This window comes from Crotalus tigris, unplaced genomic scaffold (genome assembly GCF_016545835.1).
Source record: "Crotalus tigris isolate CLP2741 ecotype Arizona unplaced genomic scaffold, ASM1654583v1 scf7180000020588.15403103151:6194809, whole genome shotgun sequence".
Lineage (NCBI taxonomy): Eukaryota > Metazoa > Chordata > Lepidosauria > Squamata > Viperidae > Crotalus > Crotalus tigris.
This window is the reverse complement of record NW_024098092.1, coordinates 225,869-247,051: the sequence shown is the minus strand read 5'-3', so window position 1 is coordinate 247,051 and position 21,183 is coordinate 225,869. Positions and strand designations below refer to the sequence as shown.

At 56.8% G+C, this 21,183-nt stretch overlaps 1 protein-coding gene across 14 annotated transcripts in view; it reads right to left on the bottom strand.

Moving 5' to 3' along the window:
- HSPG2 (heparan sulfate proteoglycan 2) overlaps nucleotides 1-21,183 on the bottom strand; it is a 110,122-nt gene that overhangs the window by 57,212 nt on the left and 31,727 nt on the right. For 10 of the 14 annotated variants that reach the window (XM_039367735.1, XM_039367729.1, XM_039367731.1 and 7 more), the window contains 7 exons: nucleotides 6,989-7,124; nucleotides 6,804-6,875; nucleotides 5,369-5,479; nucleotides 2,517-2,626; nucleotides 1,996-2,054; nucleotides 1,677-1,837; nucleotides 1,536-1,574 (listed from right to left, as the gene is read on the bottom strand). In XM_039367735.1, coding sequence (XP_039223669.1) covers nucleotides 1,536-1,574; nucleotides 1,677-1,837; nucleotides 1,996-2,054; nucleotides 2,517-2,626; nucleotides 5,369-5,479; nucleotides 6,804-6,875; nucleotides 6,989-7,010 — 574 coding nt within the window. In that variant the 5' untranslated portion in view covers nucleotides 7,011-7,124. The remainder of the gene's footprint in view (nucleotides 1-1,535; nucleotides 1,575-1,676; nucleotides 1,838-1,995; nucleotides 2,055-2,516; nucleotides 2,627-5,368; nucleotides 5,480-6,803; nucleotides 6,876-6,988; nucleotides 7,125-21,183) is intronic. The other 4 variants (XM_039367728.1, XM_039367741.1, XM_039367742.1 and 1 more) reach the window with 2 other exon arrangements.

Sequence of the window (21,183 nt, the reverse complement as noted above, 5' to 3'; positions counted from 1 at the left end):
AAAAACGTCCAGTGTTGGAGCATTCACCACTTCTGGAGGCAGGTTGTTCCACTGGTTAATTGTTCTGTCAGGAAGTTTCTCCTTAGTTCTAGGTTGCCTCTCTCCTTGATTAGTTTCCATCTGTTGCTTCTTGTCCTGCCTTCAGGCACTTTGGAGAACAGCTTGACTCCCTCTTCTTTAGGGCAGCCCCTGAGATATTGGAAGGCTGCTATGATGTCCCCTCTTGTCCTTCTCTTCGTTAAACTAGATATACCCAATTCCAGCAACCGTTCCTCATATGTTTTAGCCTCCAGTCCCCTAACCGTCTTTGTTGCTCTTCTCTGCACTCTTTCTAGAGTCTCAACATCTTTTTTAGATCGTGGTGACCAAAACTGGATGCAGTATTCCAGGTGTAGCCTTACCAAGGCATTGTAAAGTGGTATTAACACTTCATGCGATCTTGATTCTATCCCTCTGTTAATGCAGCCCAGCACTGTGTTGGCCTTTTTGGCAGCTGCAGCACACGGATGGCTCCTATTGAAGTGATTGTCCAGTAGGATTCCAAGATCCCTCTCACAGTTACTACTATTGAGCAAGATGCCACCTATGCTGTACTTGTGCATTTGGTTTTTCCTGCCTAAATGTAGAACCTTGCTTTTTTCACCACTGAATTTCATTTTGTTAGACAGCGCCCAGTGTTCAAGTCTGTCCAGATCCTCCTGTATCCTAAGCCTGTCTCCTGGAGTCTTGCCAAAGATCTTTCTGGAACTGGAGTGCAAGCGAGATCCCCTGTGCCACTCCCGCTATGTTGTGATTGCACCCACGCCCTCCAGCTACCCCCCCCCAACCAGGCTGCCAACCCCTTGCCTTGCTCATCAAGCGCACACACAAACATCACGGCACACAGCGAGAGTCTGGAAACACACCGCAAGATGTACTTTGCAGGGGCCCTCTGGGGCCCGGGGGCAGCTTCCGGCTTCCCGGTTTTGCTCAGCAAGACACAACGACACGACAGCAAGAGAAGTGTGTTGGGGGGGAAGGGGAGGGGAGGCAGTGCCTGCTGGACTCCTAGGTATGTGCTAGAGCTGCATAGCAGTGCACAGCCGCCCTTCCCACTGAGTTCCCAGCTGGGAAGCTCTGTCCAGAGTTGCTGGGAATGACAAGCGCTCACATCAAAGGCCAAGATCTACATGCTGCACACTCACATGGCGCACAAGGAGGAGCACAAGGAGGCCTGGAAATATTTTGGGGGGGAGAGCTAGGTATGCAGGAGGAAGGGGGTAGAATCTGGGCAGAGAAGGACAAAAGACTGGCCTTCTTCTTCTCCTCCTCCTCCTTCTCCTTCTCCCCCTCCCCCTCGTCCTCCTCCATCTATGGGGCCGAGTGCCCTGCAGCTGCTGAAACCGGAGCCCCCTCAGGGGACAAGTGTCTTCCCTGCTAAGACTCGCTTCCGGCAAAGATGCCAGGGAGGCCAGGGGCGTGCAGAGAGAAAAGGGGACAGCTGAATCGGTGCACTCCACCCAGGCCTCCGTGCACCTCTCCGGCCCCTGACTTACCTGTTGGCGCTTCAGAGAAGGGGGGAGGCGGGGTTTGGGCTGAAAGCAAACCCAGAAGTTAGCGGCGTGGGGGGGCCACTCCCTCCCGGCCTCCCACCAGCGCTGCCCTCCCCTCTGGCTAGAGTCAGCGGGCAGCTTCACCTGCTCCCAGGCGCCGGAACTGGAATCCCTTCCGGGAGGTGCGGTAGGAGGCGATGGACCCGCTGTCCACCACGGAGAAGAGCACCTCGCGGATCTGCCGGTCGTTCGCGTTCCCCTCGGATCCCACGTCCAGCTCCACGAAGATGTAGCCGTCGACCTCCCTGCGGGGCAGGACAGGAAACCGGCGTGCGTTTTCACAGGTCGCCCCAAACAGAGTCCCACCCCGGTTGCTTTGGCAAGCCTGCGACTTCTGAAGAGGGCGCGGGTTCAAATTCTGCCCCAAAGCCTCTCTCTCTCTCCCCCCCCCCAAGATACTCACTTGATAAAAACCACGCTGACCGACTGCTCGCCGGGGATCTTGATGTATTCAGATTCCAGCTAAGAGAAAGGGGACAGGGGGAAACGGTTCAGACAATTTGGGGGCAGTGATCTAACCCACTCCCTCTCCGCTTCTGGACTTAGGACCTCTGCTTGGGCAGGGGAGGAGGAAGAGATCTCTAGCCCAGCGATGTATGGGGAGCTCGTGGTCAGGGAGAGGCCAGCCCCGAGTAATTTTTAAATCCACCGTGTTTTTCAGAACGCCAATAGATCTCGAGGCAGCCTGACCTTCGAAGAGGGGGCTCGGAATCGGCTGCGGGAATCTGAACCAGGCCCTTCTTTCACAAGGTTGTTGTGAGGATAAAAGGCAGCAGGGAGGGAGGGAAGGAAAAGCCAGGCCAGCTGCCGATGGAAAGAGGACCTCAGTGGTGTCCACAAGGGAAGCAGGGGCGACTTTTGCCAGGCACGTGCTCCGGAGAGGGAGCTGAGGACAGATGGGGTGGGGGGCCGGGGCGGGCTCACCGTATCCACCACCGCTTCGGACACCTCCAGGAAGGCCTCCGAGTTGACATCTTCCAGGCGGGGGCTGTACTCGAGGGACTGGGTGAAGTTCACCTGAGCCCGGAAGTAGACTGCGGAGGAAAAGGGGCCGGCTGAGGAAGGCCTGGCCACCCTCTGCAGGGCTGCCAAGCGTACCACCCCTCTCCGCTTGGCAAGGAAGGGGTGAAACCGTGCTGAGCTAGCCCTTCACGCAATCCTCTTGGCTAGCTTCTTGCCTACGTGGCCGTAGCCCAAAGGAGGCCCTGCCCGGAAGCCCAGGGTGCCGAGCAGATGTTTGGGCAGGATTAAGGGGGCCCCGTCCCTCTGCTGCCTGAGGGGAAAGTCTGGAGGACACTCAGACTGGTCCCGCAGACCCTTTCCTCCTCAGAGGCAGCGGCGGGGGCACGTGAGCCAGGCACAGGAGGGGCCGAAGCCTCCCACCCCCGGTTTTCACAGCCTGCGGAGAGGCCCAGCCAGCGGCAGATTCCAGACCCAGCTGCAAAGTTGGAGGGCTAAACTCAGCTCCAGGGATGGGGTGGGAGAAGGCCTGCAGGCCGGCCCGCCTGCTGGCCTCCGCGGTCTGGGCCCGGGAAAGCAACCACAGCCACCAACTTCCTCCAGGGCAGCGGTTCTCAACCTGTGGGTCGGGACCCCATTTGGGGTCGAACGACCATTTCACGGGGGTCGCCAAACAACGCAGTCCGCCATTTTTTTCCCCCTTTTCCTTAGCTGTGCTACTCCCTTTTATTCTATTGGCTTTGGAAAGCCAATAAAATAGACTCTCTTGAATAGCGTCTAATTCTATTGGCTTTCCAAAGCCCATAGGAATTGTCCAGGCTGTCTCTGCCCTGCCGAGCCCGCCTAAAGTCCCAGTCTGCAAACGGTGCTGCACCTGTTGAGTAGTCCTCGACTTACGACCGGTTGGGGGTCGCAGCATTAAAAAGGTTGAGAACCACTGCTCCAGGGTTTCCTATTACAAAGGCCCTGTGGGTCACCTGTGGCCAGGCACTGACCTCGCCCACTTTGCAGAGAAGCAAAGCCAGCCAGGCCACGGAAGGAGGAGAGTGGTGGGGACAGACGGAGCCTCCGCCAGGGCAGAGCTGCAGAAGGACAACCTGGCCGGCTGCAGAGGCCCTGCCCGTGCCCAGATCCAGGAGGGGAAAGAGGGCACCGTGGAGAGAGACGGCCGGTTCACGCCGGGTGAAAAACTCCCTGGAGCACCCAGGCGACTCTTGGCCCCCTCCCACCCGCACATTCTGAGATTCCAGGGCGCCCACCCGTCTCAAGGGCCGCTCGTAGCACAAGGGGAGGGGAGGGGCTGTGGTTCAACCTTCCCTCATAATAGCCCCATTCAGAGCTCGGCTGCCTACGATGCCCCTGTGACTTGGCCCAGCCGCTCGAGGGCCCCACCCGCCCGCAGAGTCACCCTGAAAGAATGTGCCATGCCCCTGCCTTCGAAGGCGGCCGGGGGGGGGGGCTTTGCTGCTTCCTGCGGGCACGTTGTCCCGCAGCCGCTGTCGGGGAATGTGCCAGGCCTACCCTGCGCCCTGCCTCTTTCCTGCCACAGCCAGTAGCTTTGGGAGGGAGGAAGCAAGCGCTTCCCCTAACTGTCTGCAGAGTGCCGGGGGTGACACTGGGAGAAAGGCTAGGAGTTTCCTTTGGGGCTCAGGGGAAAGGGCCGAGCTATGGGGCTTCTCCCCCAGGGTGTGTGTGGGGGAGGTGGGGGGGAGCACATCTGGACTAGCAGATGTGAAGGGGAAAGAGAGATGGAAGTCTCAGCCAGCAGCCCAGGGGAGAAGCCACAAGCGTTGCAAAAGAGCAGCGTGAGTCAGCAGGGGGAAAAGGGCATGGCCCCCCAGGTCCAGAGGTGGGGAGGGAAAATCAGGAAGGCCGGCTTGTCCTGTGGGCCGTGGGCCTCCCTTCTTCCCTCCCCACACCGGTCCTTCTGCAGGGGGGCGCAAAGCAGGGCTGGAGCTTTGCCTCCTTTTAAGGTGGTGGGGAGCTGCCTGCAGCTGCGAAGGAGAACAATGCGCAAAGGGCTCTGGGCTGAGTCAGCTTCCCTCTCCGGCCACGTTCAGAGGCCCTGGACCTTGCAGGGAAGCTGGGGTGGGTGGGTGGGGGGGCAGCAAAAAATACCAGGAGACTGGGGTGGGGGAGGATTTCTCCGGAATCACGAGGGACCTCAAGCCCACAGCCTCTTCCTTCTGCCCTTTGGGACTGACCCAGTTGGCAGAGTTAGTAATGGTAGTAAAGTTGGAAGGGACCTTGGAGGTCATCTAGTCCAACCCCCTGCTCAGGCAGGAAACCCTGTACCATTTCGGACAAATGGCTGTCCAGTCTCTTCTTAAAAACTTCCAGTGTTGGAGCATTCACCATTTGTTCCACTGGTTAATTGTTCTCACTGTCAGGAGGTTTCTCCTTAGTTCTAGGTTGCTTCTCTCCTGGATGAGTTTCCCCCCGTTGCTTCTTCTCCTGCCTTCAGGTGCTTTGGAGAATAGCTTAATTCCCTCTGTTCTTCCTGCGCCCCTTACTCCCCAGCCCCAGTGGAGTAATGGGCCAGTAGTAAAACCCATCCACACCAGGGCTGGCTGATCAAATCCCAGCTGAGTCCTCATCGCATGCAAAGCAAAGCTGAAAACGTCCTGCCTTGGGGGGGGGGGAGAGAGCAGGACAGGCGGTCAGCCCCTGACTGTCCTGGCTGCTCGGCCAATGGGCGTTAGAGAGGGTGGCATAACTCTCCCGGCAAGGCCTGACGCCCGTCCCGTCCAGGGGGCGAGGGGTCCCGTTGCTCTCCTCGACCAACTCAGCCTGGGGAATCCTCTAGCCCGACTTACTGAGCGGAGACTCATCGTCCGGCTCGGGGGCGGCCAGGTGGGCAGGGGCAGGAGGGCCAGCAGGAGAAGGAAGAGGAGAAGGAGGAGGAGGAGCAGGAGGAGATGAGAAGTCTGCAGAGAAGAGAAAGGAGAGAAAGAAAGGCGAAAGAAAGAAACATCTGGAGATCCAGCTGAAGGCGCAAGGCCAGAGGCAAACGGCACGCCCACCTGGCGGGCACCTTTCTTCTCCCTAGTGGCCCTGACCAGCCACCCCACGGCAGGACCTCTTTTGAAGCCTTCTCACCGAGGCCCACCACGCCCAAGGCAGCCCGGAGCAGAAGGCCTTCGTCCTCCCTCCCTTCCACCTTGGAAAACTCCCCCGGCTTTCCACAGGAGCATTATCCGCTGGTAACATTGTCCATGGGTAGGCTTGACCCACCGACAAGGTGTGGGAGAATGACTAGACGGAGGTTGGGGGGGAAAGAGGCACGTCCCCACATCGGGTGAGCACCGCTCTCTTCACACACCCACACATCAGCGGGGCTGGGCTGTGGAAGCCAAGCTGCATCTGGTGAACCGCTGGGCCAGCTGTCCCAGAAAAAACAAGGCAGCAGGGGGGGGAGGCTGGCCCCACTGGGTTGTCCGAAGTAAGCCAGGCCAGAGCTGGCTGCTTCCCAGGGGGAAAGGAATAAACAAACAAACACACACACACACACTACACATCTGTCGGGCTTGATCAATTGGCAAAGAGCATCAGGGAACGAAAAGGGGGTGGGGAGATAGAGGGGAGGGCAGCAGAAAGAGCTGGGTTTAAGAGAGGACAAGGGACACCTTCCCCAGCCAGCTGCTGCTTTGAACGCAAGGTGAGCTGCCGACCGAGGCTTCTCGAAGGAAGGCCCCGGGCTGGGGACCCTAGCCCTCCGAGTGGGCCTAAAGGTAAATGTGGCTGGTTCGGTATTTTTCTGCACAGGGAAGCCTTAAAGAGTGAGAAAACATATCTTCCTCCATGGCCAGAAGGCCGTTCCTGACGAGAAGAAAGGAAGGAAGGGGAGCCATCTGCTAGAACGCTTTGAGAACAGGCAGCCTCGGCCCCAGGGACCCTCCAGACAGGCTGGCCCGCAGCCTTTCCCATCCACGCCCCCGGATGATTCTGCTCCATGCGTGCCGGAGCTGCCAGAGATTCTTGCACGTGGACCAGCTTGGCCTCGGCTCCCAGGATGCGCTGAAGCCGGGCCCAGCCGCTCCCAGCACCTTCTGCAGCTCTGAAACCCGCCAACCTGGAGTCCAGAAATTTGGAGCAGGTGCAAGGCGCCGCCTCCGGGACCAGACGCCTTGCCAAGGGGCGGTTCTGCCCTAAAGAGCTGGGGAGGCACTTGGGGAACCACGTGGGCACCCCTCCCCGGGCCTCACCAGCCGTCTTTGCACGAGTTCTCCAACCAGCCCAGCACGCGCTTACTTGTGGAGAAGAGATCGTGGGGGGACTCGACCGAGGGGATCCCGCTGCCGTGCTCTCCGCTGCCGTTCTCATCTGCAACAACCAGAAGATCAGTGGCTGGCCGGAGGGCCAAAAGGGGGGAAAGGGCTGAGGGGGCTCCGCCAGTCTCCGAAGCCCTCCCGGGGCTCATCCTCCTCCAGGCTCACCTCCGGACGGGCCGCCAGCCATGAGATCCTCATCGTCAAACGTGCTATCGTAACTCTCCCGGAGCCAGTGGGTGCTCTCCGATTCTGTGTCCTCCGGGAACGTGGCCTCGTCCAGCCGGCTGGAGGCCTGAGCCACCTGCAAAAGAGAGGACGACAGTTGGGGGGGGGAGATTGTCTTGCAGCCCCGGATCGCCTCCTGCCCACATCCCCACTGGGCAGTTCCGGCTTTCTCCTGGCCCCCGATGCCCAAACCCTGGCATAAGCCGCTTGCGAGATGCTGAGCAGAGAGCAAAGCTCCTTTCCCTCCCCCTCCCCTGCAGGGCTGGGGGTGCCACGCAGGGAAAAACGCCCCCCCCCGGCCTGGAGAAACAGCATCAAAGGGATTACGGCCACTTCACCGCCTTGACAAGAGCCCAAGCTGGCAGACTACAAAGGGGGCTTGTTCCGAAGGGCGCAAGAGGCCCATTGAGAGCGGACGGCAAGGGTCCTCAAGGTGCTCTGGGGCGGAAGGGCGGAGGCTGTGGTTCCCTGGGGCTGGCTCTTGGGGGGGGGAATGAAGGAATGCCACGCCAGCCCACCCATCCTTCATCCCTGCACCCCGAGAGGCAGGGCAGGAAGTAGGCGGCGCGGATCCTCAGCCAACCAGAAAACGTGAAGATGGTGCTCCGAAGGGAATTTCCACTCGCCCCGGAAGCAAAAGATCGGTTGTGGAGAAGGGGTGCCCGCGGCCACGTTGGCACTGCTACCAAACTGGGGGCTCCTCTGCTTGCAGACCTGGCCAATGAGCACCTCTGCGAATGCAGGGAAGGCTATTCCCACCCACCCCCGCCATAATGGCAGAAAGAGGGGGAATTAGTAAAAAAAAAACAAAACCCAAAACCCAGGACTGCCTGGTTAGGTTCCCGGATGCTTGAGGAAGTGACCAAGGAGTCCTCTGCACTGTGTGTGTGTGTGTGTGTGTGTCTTTCAGAGATGGGCTCTGTCTGGGAAGGAGAGATGCCAGCCTTGGCCTGTGATGCCAGCACTGGCAGACGGGCCGTGGATCTTCTGCACAGTTTGCAACGAGAGAGCGATGCCAGAAGTCCAGGCTGCCCGTTCGTCGCCCCTGGCAGGAGATTTCTCCCTGGACTGGCCCCTCCCCTCCTGCCTTGCAGCCGCTACCAGCCATGCCCGCAGGCTGCCACTCCACGCGAAGCCGTAGGGCATCCCTGAAGCAAGAATGGGGAGTGTCCAGCGAGCTCATGCTGCCCGCAGCAGGGCCTGATATTTCTTGCCCAGAAAGGTGCTCTTGAGCCGACAACCATGGCTTCCGGTTAGAAGGGACGCCAAGAGGCTGGCGGAACCCCTCCTGCTGAGTCCTTGGGAATTCAGGGGTAGACTTGCCCTGGCAAGGGAGGCTCCACCTGCCACTTCTACCTGCCTGCCACTTCTCAAATCAGTGGCGCCTTGGGGGGCGGGGGATGGGAGCTATAAAACCACACCCCTTAGCAGGGCATCTGTGCCAAAGGACCAGGGTTACCCTTTGGAGAAGGGAGGATGGCCCCCTCCCGAACACCTGGGCAGAAGGCACACACACACACACAGAGACATGGCCGCACAGCAAGTAAGAGGAAGAATCCGATCCGACTGTGCCTTTCTGACTGGGTTTCTCTCTCCTGGTGGGGCACGGCTGGTTCTGGGTTGCCAGGCAGGGCCCAGAGATAAGGAAGGGTTTAGAGCAGTGGTTCTCAACCTTTTTAATGCCGCAACACCCCCCCCAACCGGTCGTAAGCCGAGGACTACTCAACCGGTCGTAAGTCGAGGACTCCTTAACTGCTGCAGCACCGTTTGCAGAAGGGGACTTTTGGCGGGCTCAGCAGGGCAGAGACAGCCTGGACAATTCCTATTGGCTTTGGAAAGCCAATAGAATTAGACTCTATTCAAGAGAGTCTATTCTATTGGCTTTCCAAAGCTAATAGAATAAAAGGGAGTAGCACAGCTAAGGAAAAGGGGGGAAAATGGCGGACTGCGTTGTTTGGCGACCCCCGTGAAATGGTCGTTCGACCCCAAATGGGGTCCCGACCCGCAGGTTGAGAACCACTGGTTTAGAGGCTGGGCAGCCTACGGTTAGCCAGCAGATCCAGGAAGAAGGGCACATTGAGCTCCCCAACCGGGGGTGCCCCCCCCAGCCTTTAGCCCCCCCTGAATGGGGACGGGGGGCTTGCAAAGGGCCAGGAGGAGGGAAGCACCCCAGGCATCCAGCACCCGTCTCCAGAGAGCAGGAATAAAAAAGAAGGGGGCTCTCTGGCAGAGATTCAACCTTCCTGCATGTGGGTTTAGGGGGGTGGTTCGTAACCTTTTTGAACGAATCGCCCCCTTGAGCCAATGAGGAAGTTGTCATCGCCCCCCTCCCCCAACATAACCCCTCAATCACAACCTAGGAAATAATTCTTCCATTTATGCAAACCCTTTTTTTGTTTTCTTTGAAATTGTTCATCAGGACCTATCGATGCAAATAATTTATTTCCAGTCTTTTTCCCCCTATCTCCCATATTCTGGCCAAGGGCGTGCCACTATTTATTTATTATTTATTTATTTATTAGACTTATATACCGCTTTAAGTGCAAGCACACTCTCTAAGCGGTGTACACCAGTAAGCAATGTATATATATATATATATATTTACACTGCCCCCAACAATCTGGGTCCTCATTTTACCTACCCCGGAAGGATGGAAGGCTGAGTCCACCTTGAGCCGGGTGAGATTTGAACCACTGACCTGCTGAACACAGTCAGCTAAAGTGGCCTGCAGTACTACACTCTAACTGCTGCGCCACCTCGCCACTGTATGGGTAGAGGCTGCTGTGCAACGCGCATGAAGATAAGCGATGCGTATTCACGTACGTACGGCGTTCTGTCCTGAAGCTAGCCGGAGGAACATTGGAAAACACAATTCAATCCACTAATAGCCAGCGATCTGATGTTTTCGTACGACAGATATACAGCCATTCACTGCACGAAAAAGTCTCAAAAGTGTCCCCAAAACTTCTCGCTCCATCGCCCCCCTGAAAAATGAAATCGCCCCCTGGGGGGCAATAACGCCCAGGTTAAGAACCACTGCTTTAGGGTAAGGAAGCGTTTAGTCATGATTCAGAGTTGGGGTGTGTGTTAAGAGATACCTGAGTCCTCCAGCTCCACCGGCCCCTCTCCTCAAGGGGACTCAGGTGAGGCAAAGGCAGCCGGTCCCACCGCTGGGCAGAGGGCCGCCCAGGGCTACAGACCCGGGACAGGAATTCGTCAAAGCAGCATTTTCCTGTGCAAACACGGCCAGCCATATTACTGCAGGCTGACCGGGCCGGGGACAAAGGACTGGGCTGCCGGCATAAAAGGGGATTTAGCTGGACGGACGGCGCTTTGTGAAAGGAAGAGGGGAAGTAGGAGCTGGGGGAACCGTGGGGCCTGGGAAGGCCGGCAGGGCACCGTGCCAACCTGCCGGCATCTGCCTTGGGACTCTGCTTCGCTGGGACACTTTTAAGCTGGACAGCCAGTGGCCTTGGCCAAGCCACGAGAGCTGGCACAGGTATTGCCCTGGGGGAGGAAAACACCCCCAGAGGGGAGGTCAAACTCCTTGGGGAAAGAGGAAGGAAATCCCTGCCAAACCAAGAGAGCTGAGGGTGCTCAGCGCTGCCCAAAAGCTCTTGAGGGGGCTGTTATGACCTCAGAAATCGTGCCATGCACGCACACACACACACACATACACACAGCCCCAACCTTGAGGAAAGGGGCCTAGTGCCCAGGATGGCAGAGGCCATTGTGTGTGGGGGGGGGTGAGGGGTGAGTCCTCAGATTTGGTCCTCAGCCTCCCCCCCCCCCGGGTGCAGCCGGCCTTAAATGCTGCTGGACTGGCTGCTGACCGCTCTCCATTTGAGGGCACGAGAGCTGGACTGGGCAGGCCTTCGACTCCCCTGAGGGGTTTCTGAGCCCCTCTCAAGCCAGGGGAGGGGGGTGCTTTGAAGGTATCTTGGGGGGGCTCATCTGTGGGGATGAAGCAACTCTGCCCCCCCCTGCCCCTGAATAAACCCAGCCGAGGTCCTTCTTGCATTGCCAAGACCTTTCCATTCCTCAGCCGGCCTTGGTCTTCCAGCAGCCTGCTTCCAGCCCCCACTTATGCCCCAAATCAAGGGAAGCTAAATTAGGGGCTGGCCGATCTAAATTAGGGGCTGGCCGACCTGCTAAGCAGCAGGAGCAGGAACAGTAACAAAATCCCCCCCCCCCAAAAAATCCAGGCTGCAGTTAGAAGCCCCGTTTGCCCATAATCCTGGCTAGCTGCACAAACAGACACTGGACGCCCGTTCTGGGATTGGTTACGCCCTCCTCTGGATCCCCAGCCAGGCCTGGCCGGAAAGAAAACACCCCCCTCCCTCTCTTCTCCCTGCCTTGCCTTCCCCCCCCCCCCATGACCAGTTGCACCTGTCACCAGAGCCTGGGCTGGATTGAAAACAGGGTCTATTTCAGACAAAGCCTTCCGTCGTCGTGGTGCAATGAGACCGAAGAGCGCAGGAAAAAATAGACCTCTGGATCACGATGGGGAGGGGAGGGGAAGGGCGGGGGCAAAAAGGAGAGCTGATCTCCCTTCTCCTTGCGCAGCCCCCCCCCCCGAGATGCCCACCTGCTCCCTGGGGAAGGAGAGCCGGGCTGCCAATCAAGCCCTCCGCCACTCAATGCCAAGAAGGCTGGCACAGGCATCGGCAAAGCCGCCGGGGCACAGTCATCCGGAGGACACGGGGGTCACTGCCGCAGCCTGGCCCGTCGCGGGGTCCCAGCTGGGCAGACACAGCCACCCCCTCAATTTGGGGGTGGAAAGAAACTCGTTCTTAGAGTAGGGTTTATCCAAGACACCCCGTTTTTCCGAGTTGCCCCGATGCACTGAATTGTAAAAACCAATCTCCCCAGGTGAGGGAGCGAAGGAGGCGAACCTTCCGCAATCTGCACAAGTCGTGTGAACGCGGCCACTTGTGTTCAGTTGACCTGCAGGTCTGGGGAAGCCAGGGATGGGTGCCTGGGAGGTGCCCTGGGCGAATACCGTGGGATGGGGAGGCAAGGATGCCTCTTTTCTGCCCCCCCCAGGCCCTCTCCCTAGCAGCTCCTCCCCACCCATCCTGCCTAGCGCCCGGCAAGGCTTTCAGGATGCCAACTTCCTTCCCTCTGCGGCCGGCATTCCAGCCAGCTTCCTGAGTCTGGCTGGAAATTCCTGCCCTGGGAGAGCCCCGGTGTGAAAAGAGGGAACGCCGGCCCCTTTTGGCACTAGTTGCAGAGGGAGGAGCAGTGAAGGCAGTTGCCAGAGGGCAAAAACAGCGGTTGGTAAGGCAGGGAAGCAGGTATGGGACTTCTCCAGCGGGCAACGCCTCCCACGGCTGGCAGGGGAACATCTGGGCACGGGGACGAGCGCACGCACGCCGCTCTTCTAGGCACTTCTGCCTCCTCCCTGCAGCCAGGCAAGGCGGAGGAGCTGATCCCCAGCTGCTGAGTCCCGCTGGGGAGCTGCTCTCTGCTGCGTCACGAGTCCCAGATCAGAGGGCAGGACTCGAACTGGGACCCTGAAGCTCAGGGGAACAGGGCACGCTTGGATTAAAGAACTCCTGGCTGCAGGAGTTCTGCGATTTCAACCTCCACGGCTAAGCAAATAAAGCACCCTCTTTCTGGAGAAGCCTCTGTCTCACACACACACACACACCCCAAAAAGGGCTGCGGGGTTTTTTTTTCCTTCGCTGCTCCCGCCCCAGTGGGATTTGATGCTGGAGCTAATCCAGATGTTTCAGACTTACATCATCCTCACTCAGTGCCGAGCGCAGCGGAACCCTCCCCTTCCACAGCTTGTTTTTACGCCCCTTTCCACCCATGCTTAGGAAAATGGAAGCTGCATCCCCCCCAAAAAACAATGACCATCTCTTCCCGCAACATCGGGGCGCTATTTAAAGACCAAGTGGCCTTGACCGGTTTCCTGAAATTGTCCTGCGAGGGGAGAAACGTTGCACAAACACGTCCAGCCTCTTAGAAGCTCCCAGTTCCTTCCTCCCCCCCCCCAAATCGGTCTCTCCTCTGCCTTCCCTTCCTGCTCCCAAATGTGTCCCCAAGGAGAATGTCCAGCTTTGGCTGTGAGAAGGTCAAAAGGCTTTGCGGGTGACCGTTGCAGGGATGGCCCGTGGGGGGATAAGCAGGGCCTTTTGGGAGGTGGCCCCTGCAAGATGCCTTTAAACAAGCAAGGCAGAGAAGCCAGGCCCCTTTCGGGGGTCCGTTGGGACAGAGAAGTCACCTCTACAAATAACTCAAGGCAGCAGACGTAACCGATTACTCCTTTCTCCTTCTATTTTCTTCACAACAGCCTTGTTAGGCGGGCTGCACTGAGAGAGAGAAGGATTGGCCCAAAGTCACCCAGCCAGCTTTCATGCCTAAGGCGGGACTAGAACTCTCGGTCTCCTGGTGATTGGCCCAAAGTCACCCAGTTAGCTTTCATGCCTAAGGCGAGACTAGAACTCTCGGTCCCCTGGTGATTGGCCCAAAGTCACCCAGTTAGCTTTCATGCCTAAGGCAGGACTAGAACTCTCAGTCTCCTGGTGATTGGCCCAAATTCACCCAGCCAGCTTTCATGCCTAAGGCAGGACTAGAACTCTCAGTCTCCTGGTGATTGGCCCAAAGTCACCCAGTTAGCTTTCATGCCTAAGGCGGGACTAGAACTCTCGGTCTCCTGGTGATTGGCCCAAAGTCACCCAGCCAGCTTTCATGCCTAAGGCAGGACTAGAACTCTCGGTCTCCTGGTGATTGGCCCAAAGTCACCCAGTTAGCTTTCATGCCTAAGGCAGGACTAGAACTCTCGGTCTCCTGGTGATTGGCCCCAAGTCACCTCGTGAGCTTTCATGCCTAAGGCGGGACTAGAACTCACCATTTCACAGTGATTGGCCCAAAGTCACCCTGCCGGCTCTCCTAGGCACACTAGAACTCTCAGTCGCCTGGTGATTGGCCCAAAGTCACCCAGCCGGCTTTCATGCCTAAGGCAGGACTAGAACTCACCGCCTCCTGGTGATTGGCCCAAAGTCACCCAGCTGGCTCTCATGCCTAAGGTGGGACTATAACTCCCTGTCTCCTGGTTTCTAGCCTGGTACCTTCACCACTAGACCAAATTAGCTCTGGGGGAGGGGCACTTTTTGCAGTCCCCCTGCCCCAAAGTTACGAAAAACAGCCATTCTGCCGCCTGACTCCGGCTCCTGTTTGTGACTGCAAGTCCTGCCCCACTTTTTTCTCCACCCGGCTGCCAGGTTTCCCACCCCCCCCCCCAGCTGCTTCCTGCCCCCAGAAAGCCCTTGCTAGCAAAGAGCTGCGGAGCCTGTGGGCCTGAAGGCCATGCGCTTCCTGCTCAGACACTTCCAAGGGACTCCACACAGGAAGGGGAGGAAAGGCGTGGCCCCCGTGGCACCGTCCATCTATAGCCGCTCCAGAGTAAACACGGCTCTTTAATCAAGAAGGAAGACCCCCTCCCCAAAGCTGCCCAAATCATGGGCCAAGAGAGGAGGAGAAGGAAGGGGTGGGATGGAGCCTCCAGTACAGTGTTTCTCAACCTTGACCATTTTAAGGCATGTGGACTTCAACTCCCAGAATTCCACAGCCAGCGATGCTGGCTGTGGAATTCTGGGAGATGAAGTCCACATGCCTTAAAATGGTCAAGGTTGAGAAACACTGCGAAGGACTCTTTTGATTCAGTCAACCATACCCGGAAAACCCACACGCTCTAGCCGCGCTTTGGATCAAAGTTCAGGAGTATGCAAGCTTCTAGTCCTCAGGGGTTCCAACCCTGAACTCCAACAACCATTACGTGTGCAGGCAGAGGTCTAGCTAAGCGAGCAGCCTTGACATCATGAGGTCTAGCTAAGCGAGCAGCCTTGACATCATGAGAACTACGATACATCCTCTTGCTAGCAAACGTCTTTTTTCATTTATTTTTTAAAAAGGGGGGGGGTAGGTATGGGGGGAAAAAGGAGGATTTTATTCAAGAAAACTGCAATACTGAAGACAGCGGGGGTGGGGGTGGGTGTTCGCTGTTCCTTTCCACACATGAGCAATTATCCCTCATACCTCTCTGAGGGCACCCAGGCCACTTGCCCCTTAATTCCCCCCACCCCCAAAACGGGGGGGGGACAGAGGGGGAGAGGGAGGGAGGGAAAGAGAGAATGAGAAAGTGAATGAGAGAGAGAATGAGAAAGTGAAAGACAAAGAGAGCGAGGGAGGGAGAAAGAATGAGAAAGTGAAAGAGAAAGAGGGAGGGAGAGAGAAAGAAAAAGAGAATGAGAAAAAGAGGGAGAGAGAGAGAGAGAGAGAATGAGAGAGGGGGAGGGAGAAAGAGAGAGAAAGAAAGAGGGAGGGAGGGAGAAAGAGAGACAAGGGGAGAGAGAGGGAGAGAGAGAGGGAGTGAGAGAGAAAGTGAAAGAGAGAGGGAGAGAGGGAAAGAGATAAAGAACGAGAGAATGAGAAAGAGAGGGAGAGAGAACGAGAGAGAATGAGAAAATGTGTGTGAGAGAGGGAGAGAGGATGAGAAGAAAGAGAAAGAATGAGAAACTGAGAAAGAGGGAGAAAGAACGAGATAATGTGTGTGTGTGGGAGAGAGAGAAAGAGGGGGAGGGAGAAAGAGAAAGAGAGAGAAAGAAAGAGGGAGGGAGAAAGAGAAAGAGGGAGAAAGAGAGACAAGGGGAGAGAGAGGGAGAAAGAGAGAAAGAGGGAGTGAGAGAGAAAGTGAAAGAGAGAGGGAGGGAGGGAAAGAGAGAATGAGAAAGAGAGAGAGGGAGAGAGAACAAGAGAGAGAGAATGAGAGAAAATGTGTGTGGGAGAGGGAGAGAGGATGAGAAGAAAGAGAAAGAATGAGAAAATGAGAAAGGGAGAAAGAACGAGATAATGTGTGTGTGTGGGAGAGAGAGAAAGAGGGGGAGGGAGAAAGAGAGAGAAAGAAAGAGGGAGGGAGGGAGAAAGAGGGAGAGAGAAAGAGAGACAAGGGGAGAGAGAGGGAGTGAGAGAGAAAGTGAAAGAGAGAGGGAGGGAGGGAAAGAGAGAAAGAATGAGAGAATGAGAAAGAGAGAGAGGGAGAGAGAACAAGAGAGAGAATGAGAGAAAATGTGTGTGGGAAAGGGAGGGAGGGAGAGAGAATGAGAAAGAAAAAGAACGAGAGAATGAGAAAGAGAGAGAACGAGAGAATGTGTGTGTGTGAGAGAGAGACACAGAGAGAGAGAAAGAGAGAGAGAGAGAGAGAGAGGGAGAAAGAGAGAGAGAAAGAGTGTCGCCTTTTGGAAGTCTTCCCTCTAATTATCTGCCGCCCAAAAGTCAGATTCCCGTGGGTCCCTTTGTGCCCAAACAGCCGGTTTGGCCTTCCAAATAGATCCCTTAAGCTTCCAGGGCAGAGATGGGGGGACTCCAAAGGTTGCAGAAACAAACAAAAAAGGACCGGGGTTGTTTTTTTTTTTCTTCCCCCCCCCCCAACCCCCACTGGAACCGGCTCCCTCCTGGTCCCCGGGGCCCCCCCTCGCCACCCAGGGCCTCAGGCACAGGCAGAAACAGCAGCCAGGTGCCCCCCCCAAATCTGAGCCCCTTCCTCCCCACAGCCGCTTCCCACACTGCCCGGTCACTCTTTCCATGGGTTCTGTTATCTGTTATCTTTCCATGGGTTCTGTTATCGCTTCCCACAGGCTGCTGCGGACCTTCTTGGCAAGCTCGAACGATTCTCTCACATACACACACACACACAAACACACATGCCCGCATTTCCAAAGGGAGGAAACAGAGCTTGGAGGGGGCGCAAAGGGGGAGGTGGGCTCTCTGCAGCAGGAAGGAGGGTCCGGGGACAGCTACCCTACCGAGCACTTCCAGCCCCTGTGAGCTACGGAAAGGTCACCGTTGCCCCCTCCCTCCTATGCCCCCACTAGAGAAGGGCAGAGCCCTGAGGCCTAAGGCCTAAGGCCAGCAGCGGGCAGGGCTGGTAAACGGGGCAATGAGGAGGAGAAGCAAGGCTCAGGGGCTCTGGGAGCTGTGCCCCCCCCCCCAAAAAAAATAGGGCAGCTGAGGCTGTCCAGTGAGGTGGGGAGCTGACCCCACTCAAGGACTTCATCCGGAGAAGCCACCGCCCTTCCAGCGGGAAAGGCAGCCAACCCATAAGTCATTTTTATTTATACAGCCTCGGGCGTATAAATACATTTATTTAGAAATGTACCAAGCAGCCAGGAGCACGCACCAAGGAGAAGGTATCGCTTTTCCAGGGCCCCCAAAATACACCCGTGGTAGCCGAGGTGGCGGCAGCCCGCCCATGTCAGCCAAGATCCTTTCCGTGTCCCATGCCGAACAACGCAGTCCTTGCGGCGGTGGGCAAGCGAGGCTCAGATGCCCGCAAGGGCATCCCTTAGGGAACGAAAGACCGAGCCGGTTTTAGTTGCGGTGGGCCAGCCGGGTGAGGCTCAGCCCTGTGCCAAGCCAAAACCTCTGGAGGGCAACTGGAGGGGTCCTTCCTCCCAAAAGACCCTCAAAGCCATTTCTGGGGACTGGCACCTTCCCCCCCCCCCCCGGACGCACCGTGATGGCAAAACCCGGCGGTTCGATGCAGAACCTGGATAGGGCACTAGCCCAGGATAGGGCACTAGCCCAGAGGCTCCAGTTACAGCCCCCAACCTTGCCCTAGTGCAGGGGTCTTCAAACGTGGCCCTTTGATGACTCATGGACTTCAACTCCCAGAATTCCTCAGCCAGCATGCCCGCTGGCTGAGGAATTCTGGGAGCTGAAGTCCACGAGTCATCAAAGGGCCACATTTGAAGACCCCTGCGCTAAACAGGGGTTGTAAGTGGAAGGCTACACCTGTGCAGAAATGGCATATACACAGAGGTCATTTAGTCCAGCGGTTCTTCACCTTTTTGAACGAATCGCCCCCTTGAGCCAATGAGGAAGTTGTCATCGCCCCCCCCTCCCCCAACATCACCTCTCAATCACAACATAGGAAACAATTCTTCCATTTATGCAAACCCTTTTTTTTTGTTTTCTTTAAAATTGTCATCAGGACCTATCGATGCAAATACTGTAATTTCCGGTGTATAAGACGACCCCCGACTTTGACGCCGATTTCCGTGCTTTAGAAAGTCGTCTTATACCCCGGAAAATACGGTAATATATTTCCAGTCTTTTCCCCCTATCTCCCATATTCTGGCCAAGGGCGCGCCACTGTATGGGTAGAGGCTGCTGCGCAACGCGCATGAAGATAAGCGATGCGTCTTCACATATGTACGGCGTTCTGTACTGAAGCTAGCGGGAGGAACATTGGAAAACACAACTCAATCCACTAAGAGCGAGCGATCTGATGTTTTCGTACGACAGATATACAGCCATTCACTGCACGAAAAAGTCTCAAAAGTGTCCCCAAAACTTCTTGCTCCATCGCCCCCGTTTCGTTCCATCGCCCCCCTGAAAAATGAAATCGCCCCCTGGGGGGCAATATCGCCCAGGTTAAGAATCACTGCTTTAGTCCATCCCAAAGGTATTGAAGGAAACACAAATGCCCCTGTATATTGGGGTGGGTGAACGACAGGGAGGAGATGGCAGACTCCCGGGGGGGGGGGGGTTTCCTCCTGTTCCAAACAACTCCAAAAGTCCACAAGTCATAAAAGGGCCACGTTTGAAGACCCCCTGCCCTAGTTCTTCTCTGGGTCTCCGCCCCCTACCCTCTTGCCGATTCTCTCCCTGCCTACGACAGAACCAACCACCCTTTCCAACTCCGGTCTCTGTGTGTGTGTGTGTGTGTGTGTGTGTGTGTGTGTGTGTGGGGCATTTCTCTCCATCTCGCTGAGCCTCTTTGGAGCTGGAAACGGGGAGGGTGGGGGGGGGGGTGGGAAGAAGCTAGCCCTTATTTTTACTTCTTTACATCATAAAAGGAAGTGGGGATTTTCCTGCAGGACTGCGTTGACTGTCTGGGCTCCTCCATCTGGGAAATAGCTCTGTCCCACCGGACTTCTGCAAGCTGGGGGGGGGGGCAAAATCAGGGGTCAGGGAAGGAGAAGCCGTCTGGGCAAGTGGGGCGAGAATGAACAGGGTCCTTGCCAATGTGGGGCAAGGCTCTGGGACCCTCTTGTGCCCTAGAGGCCCAGCTGCAGCTTTGTTGGAGCCTCCCTGTGGGAGCAACAGCCCAGGCCGGGCATGGCTGTGGTTTGAGGGCACTTGGCAAGAGACAAAGGTCTGGGATGGAGGCCCTTCCTCAAGCAGGGAGCTCAGCCCCAAGAGAGAGGGGGCAGCTTCCATGGGGCACGGAGACTATTAATACAAGCTCGGCTATTTCCTGCCGGCTACAGGACGTGAGGCCAGAAAGATGTTTCCTGCCTGGCGGTACCAAGCCCGGGTCCCTCTGTCTGGCAGGGATGCCGGGTTCAAGCGAGGCGAGGGCCCCTAGGCCCAAGGGGACGGCCCCACGCCGCCGAGGGGAAACGGCTTTGCTTCTGCGGTGGGGGAGATGCCAACAGCCCAGCCGTGTCCGTCTCCTCTCCGTCTCCTTCCCGGGCAAACGTCCAACGTTACAAGTTCAGCCCGGAGGGGGCCAGGCAAAATTTGGCACTCAGAAGCCTCCGTGCAACATCTGGGCAAGATGCCCACCGGCCCCAGTTGCAACCTGTCTGCCCAGATGAGGGAGGAGGGGTGATGGGGAACACGCCGGGCCAGCCGTGTGGGGACAGAACCAAAGCCAGGGGCAGGGGATGGGGAGGGGGCTGACCACTTTGTGGCTAGCGAAAAGGGCTGGCTAGCCATTTATGGAGAGCCAAACGGAGTCAAGGCATGCGCTGCCAGGCCTCCCTTCGACCCTGGAAGAAGGGCGACTGAAAGCCCCCCCCCCAGGGGAGAAAGCTCTCTGCACCTCCAGCTTCCAGGTATTTCCTTCAGGCATTCCCGTGCATCTCTTCACTGAGTCAGATGCCAGGAATGTACACCCCAGACAAAATAGAGGAGAAGGTTTAAGGTGATCCCAAGAAGAGGGCGAAGGAAGAGCTAGGCTCTGGGGGAGAATGCAAACCCACTCTTTTGCACCCGTTTCTGATCTGGTAGTGCACAAATGGTCTCTGAAACACATGGGGGGGGGAGAGAGAGAGAGAGAGAGAGAGAGAGAGAGAGAGAGAGAGAGAGAGAGAAAGGGAGAGAACGAGAGAGAGGGAAGGAAGGAGAAAGTGAGAGGGAGAGAGGGAGGGAGAGAAAGAGAAAGAAAGAGAGAGAGGGAGAGAGGAAAAAAGAGAGAGAGGGAGGGAGGGAAAGAGAAAGAGAAAAAAAGAGAGGGAGGGAGGGAGAGGGAGAAATATATGAGAATGAGAAAGAGAGAGGGAGGGAGAGAGAGGGGGAGAGGGAGGGAGAAAGAGAATGAAAAAGAGAGAGAGGGAGGGAGGAAGAGAAAGAGAGAGGGAGGGAGAGAGAAAAATGAGAAAGAGAAAGGGAGGGGGAGAGAGAGAGAGGGAGGGAGATAAGAGAATGAGAATGAGAGAGGGAGGGAGAAAGAGAGGGAGAGGGAGGGAGGGAAAGAAAATGAGAAAGAGGGAGGGAGAGAGGGAGGGAGAACAAGAGGGAGAGAGGGAGAGAAAGAGAGGGAGGGGGAGAGAGAGGGAGGGAGGGAGAGAAAGAGAATGAAAAAGAGAGAGAGGGAGGGAGAAAGAGGGAGAGAGGGAGGGAGGAAGAGAAAGAGAGGGAGGGAGAGAGAAAGAATGAGAGAGAGGGAGGGAGAGGGAGGGAGGGAGGGAGGGAGGGAGGGAGAAAGAGATAAGAGAATGAGAAAGGGAGAAAGAGAGGGAGAGGGAGGGAGAGAAAGAGAATGAGAAAGAGAAAGAGGGGGGGAGAGAGGGAGGGAGAAAGAGAGGGAGGGAGAGAAAGAGAGGGAGGGAGAGAGAAAGAGGGAGAGAGGGAGAGAGAGAGAAAGAGAGGAAGGGAGGGAGAAAGAGAAAGACAGACAGACACAGAGAGAAATTAATTGCAAAGGAGAGGGAAGACCCAGTCTTGGAAAAACCCCAGTGCGCGGAGGGGGCAGTTAAAACATTCCCAGCCCGTGCTGGCGTTGGGGGCACGGGTGGTCTGAAATACGAGCCCAAGGGAGAAAAGGGCTCCTTAAGTCACTTAACTATCTTTAATTGCTAACACGTGAGTGTTCAAGGATTTGGGGGAGGCGGGACAAC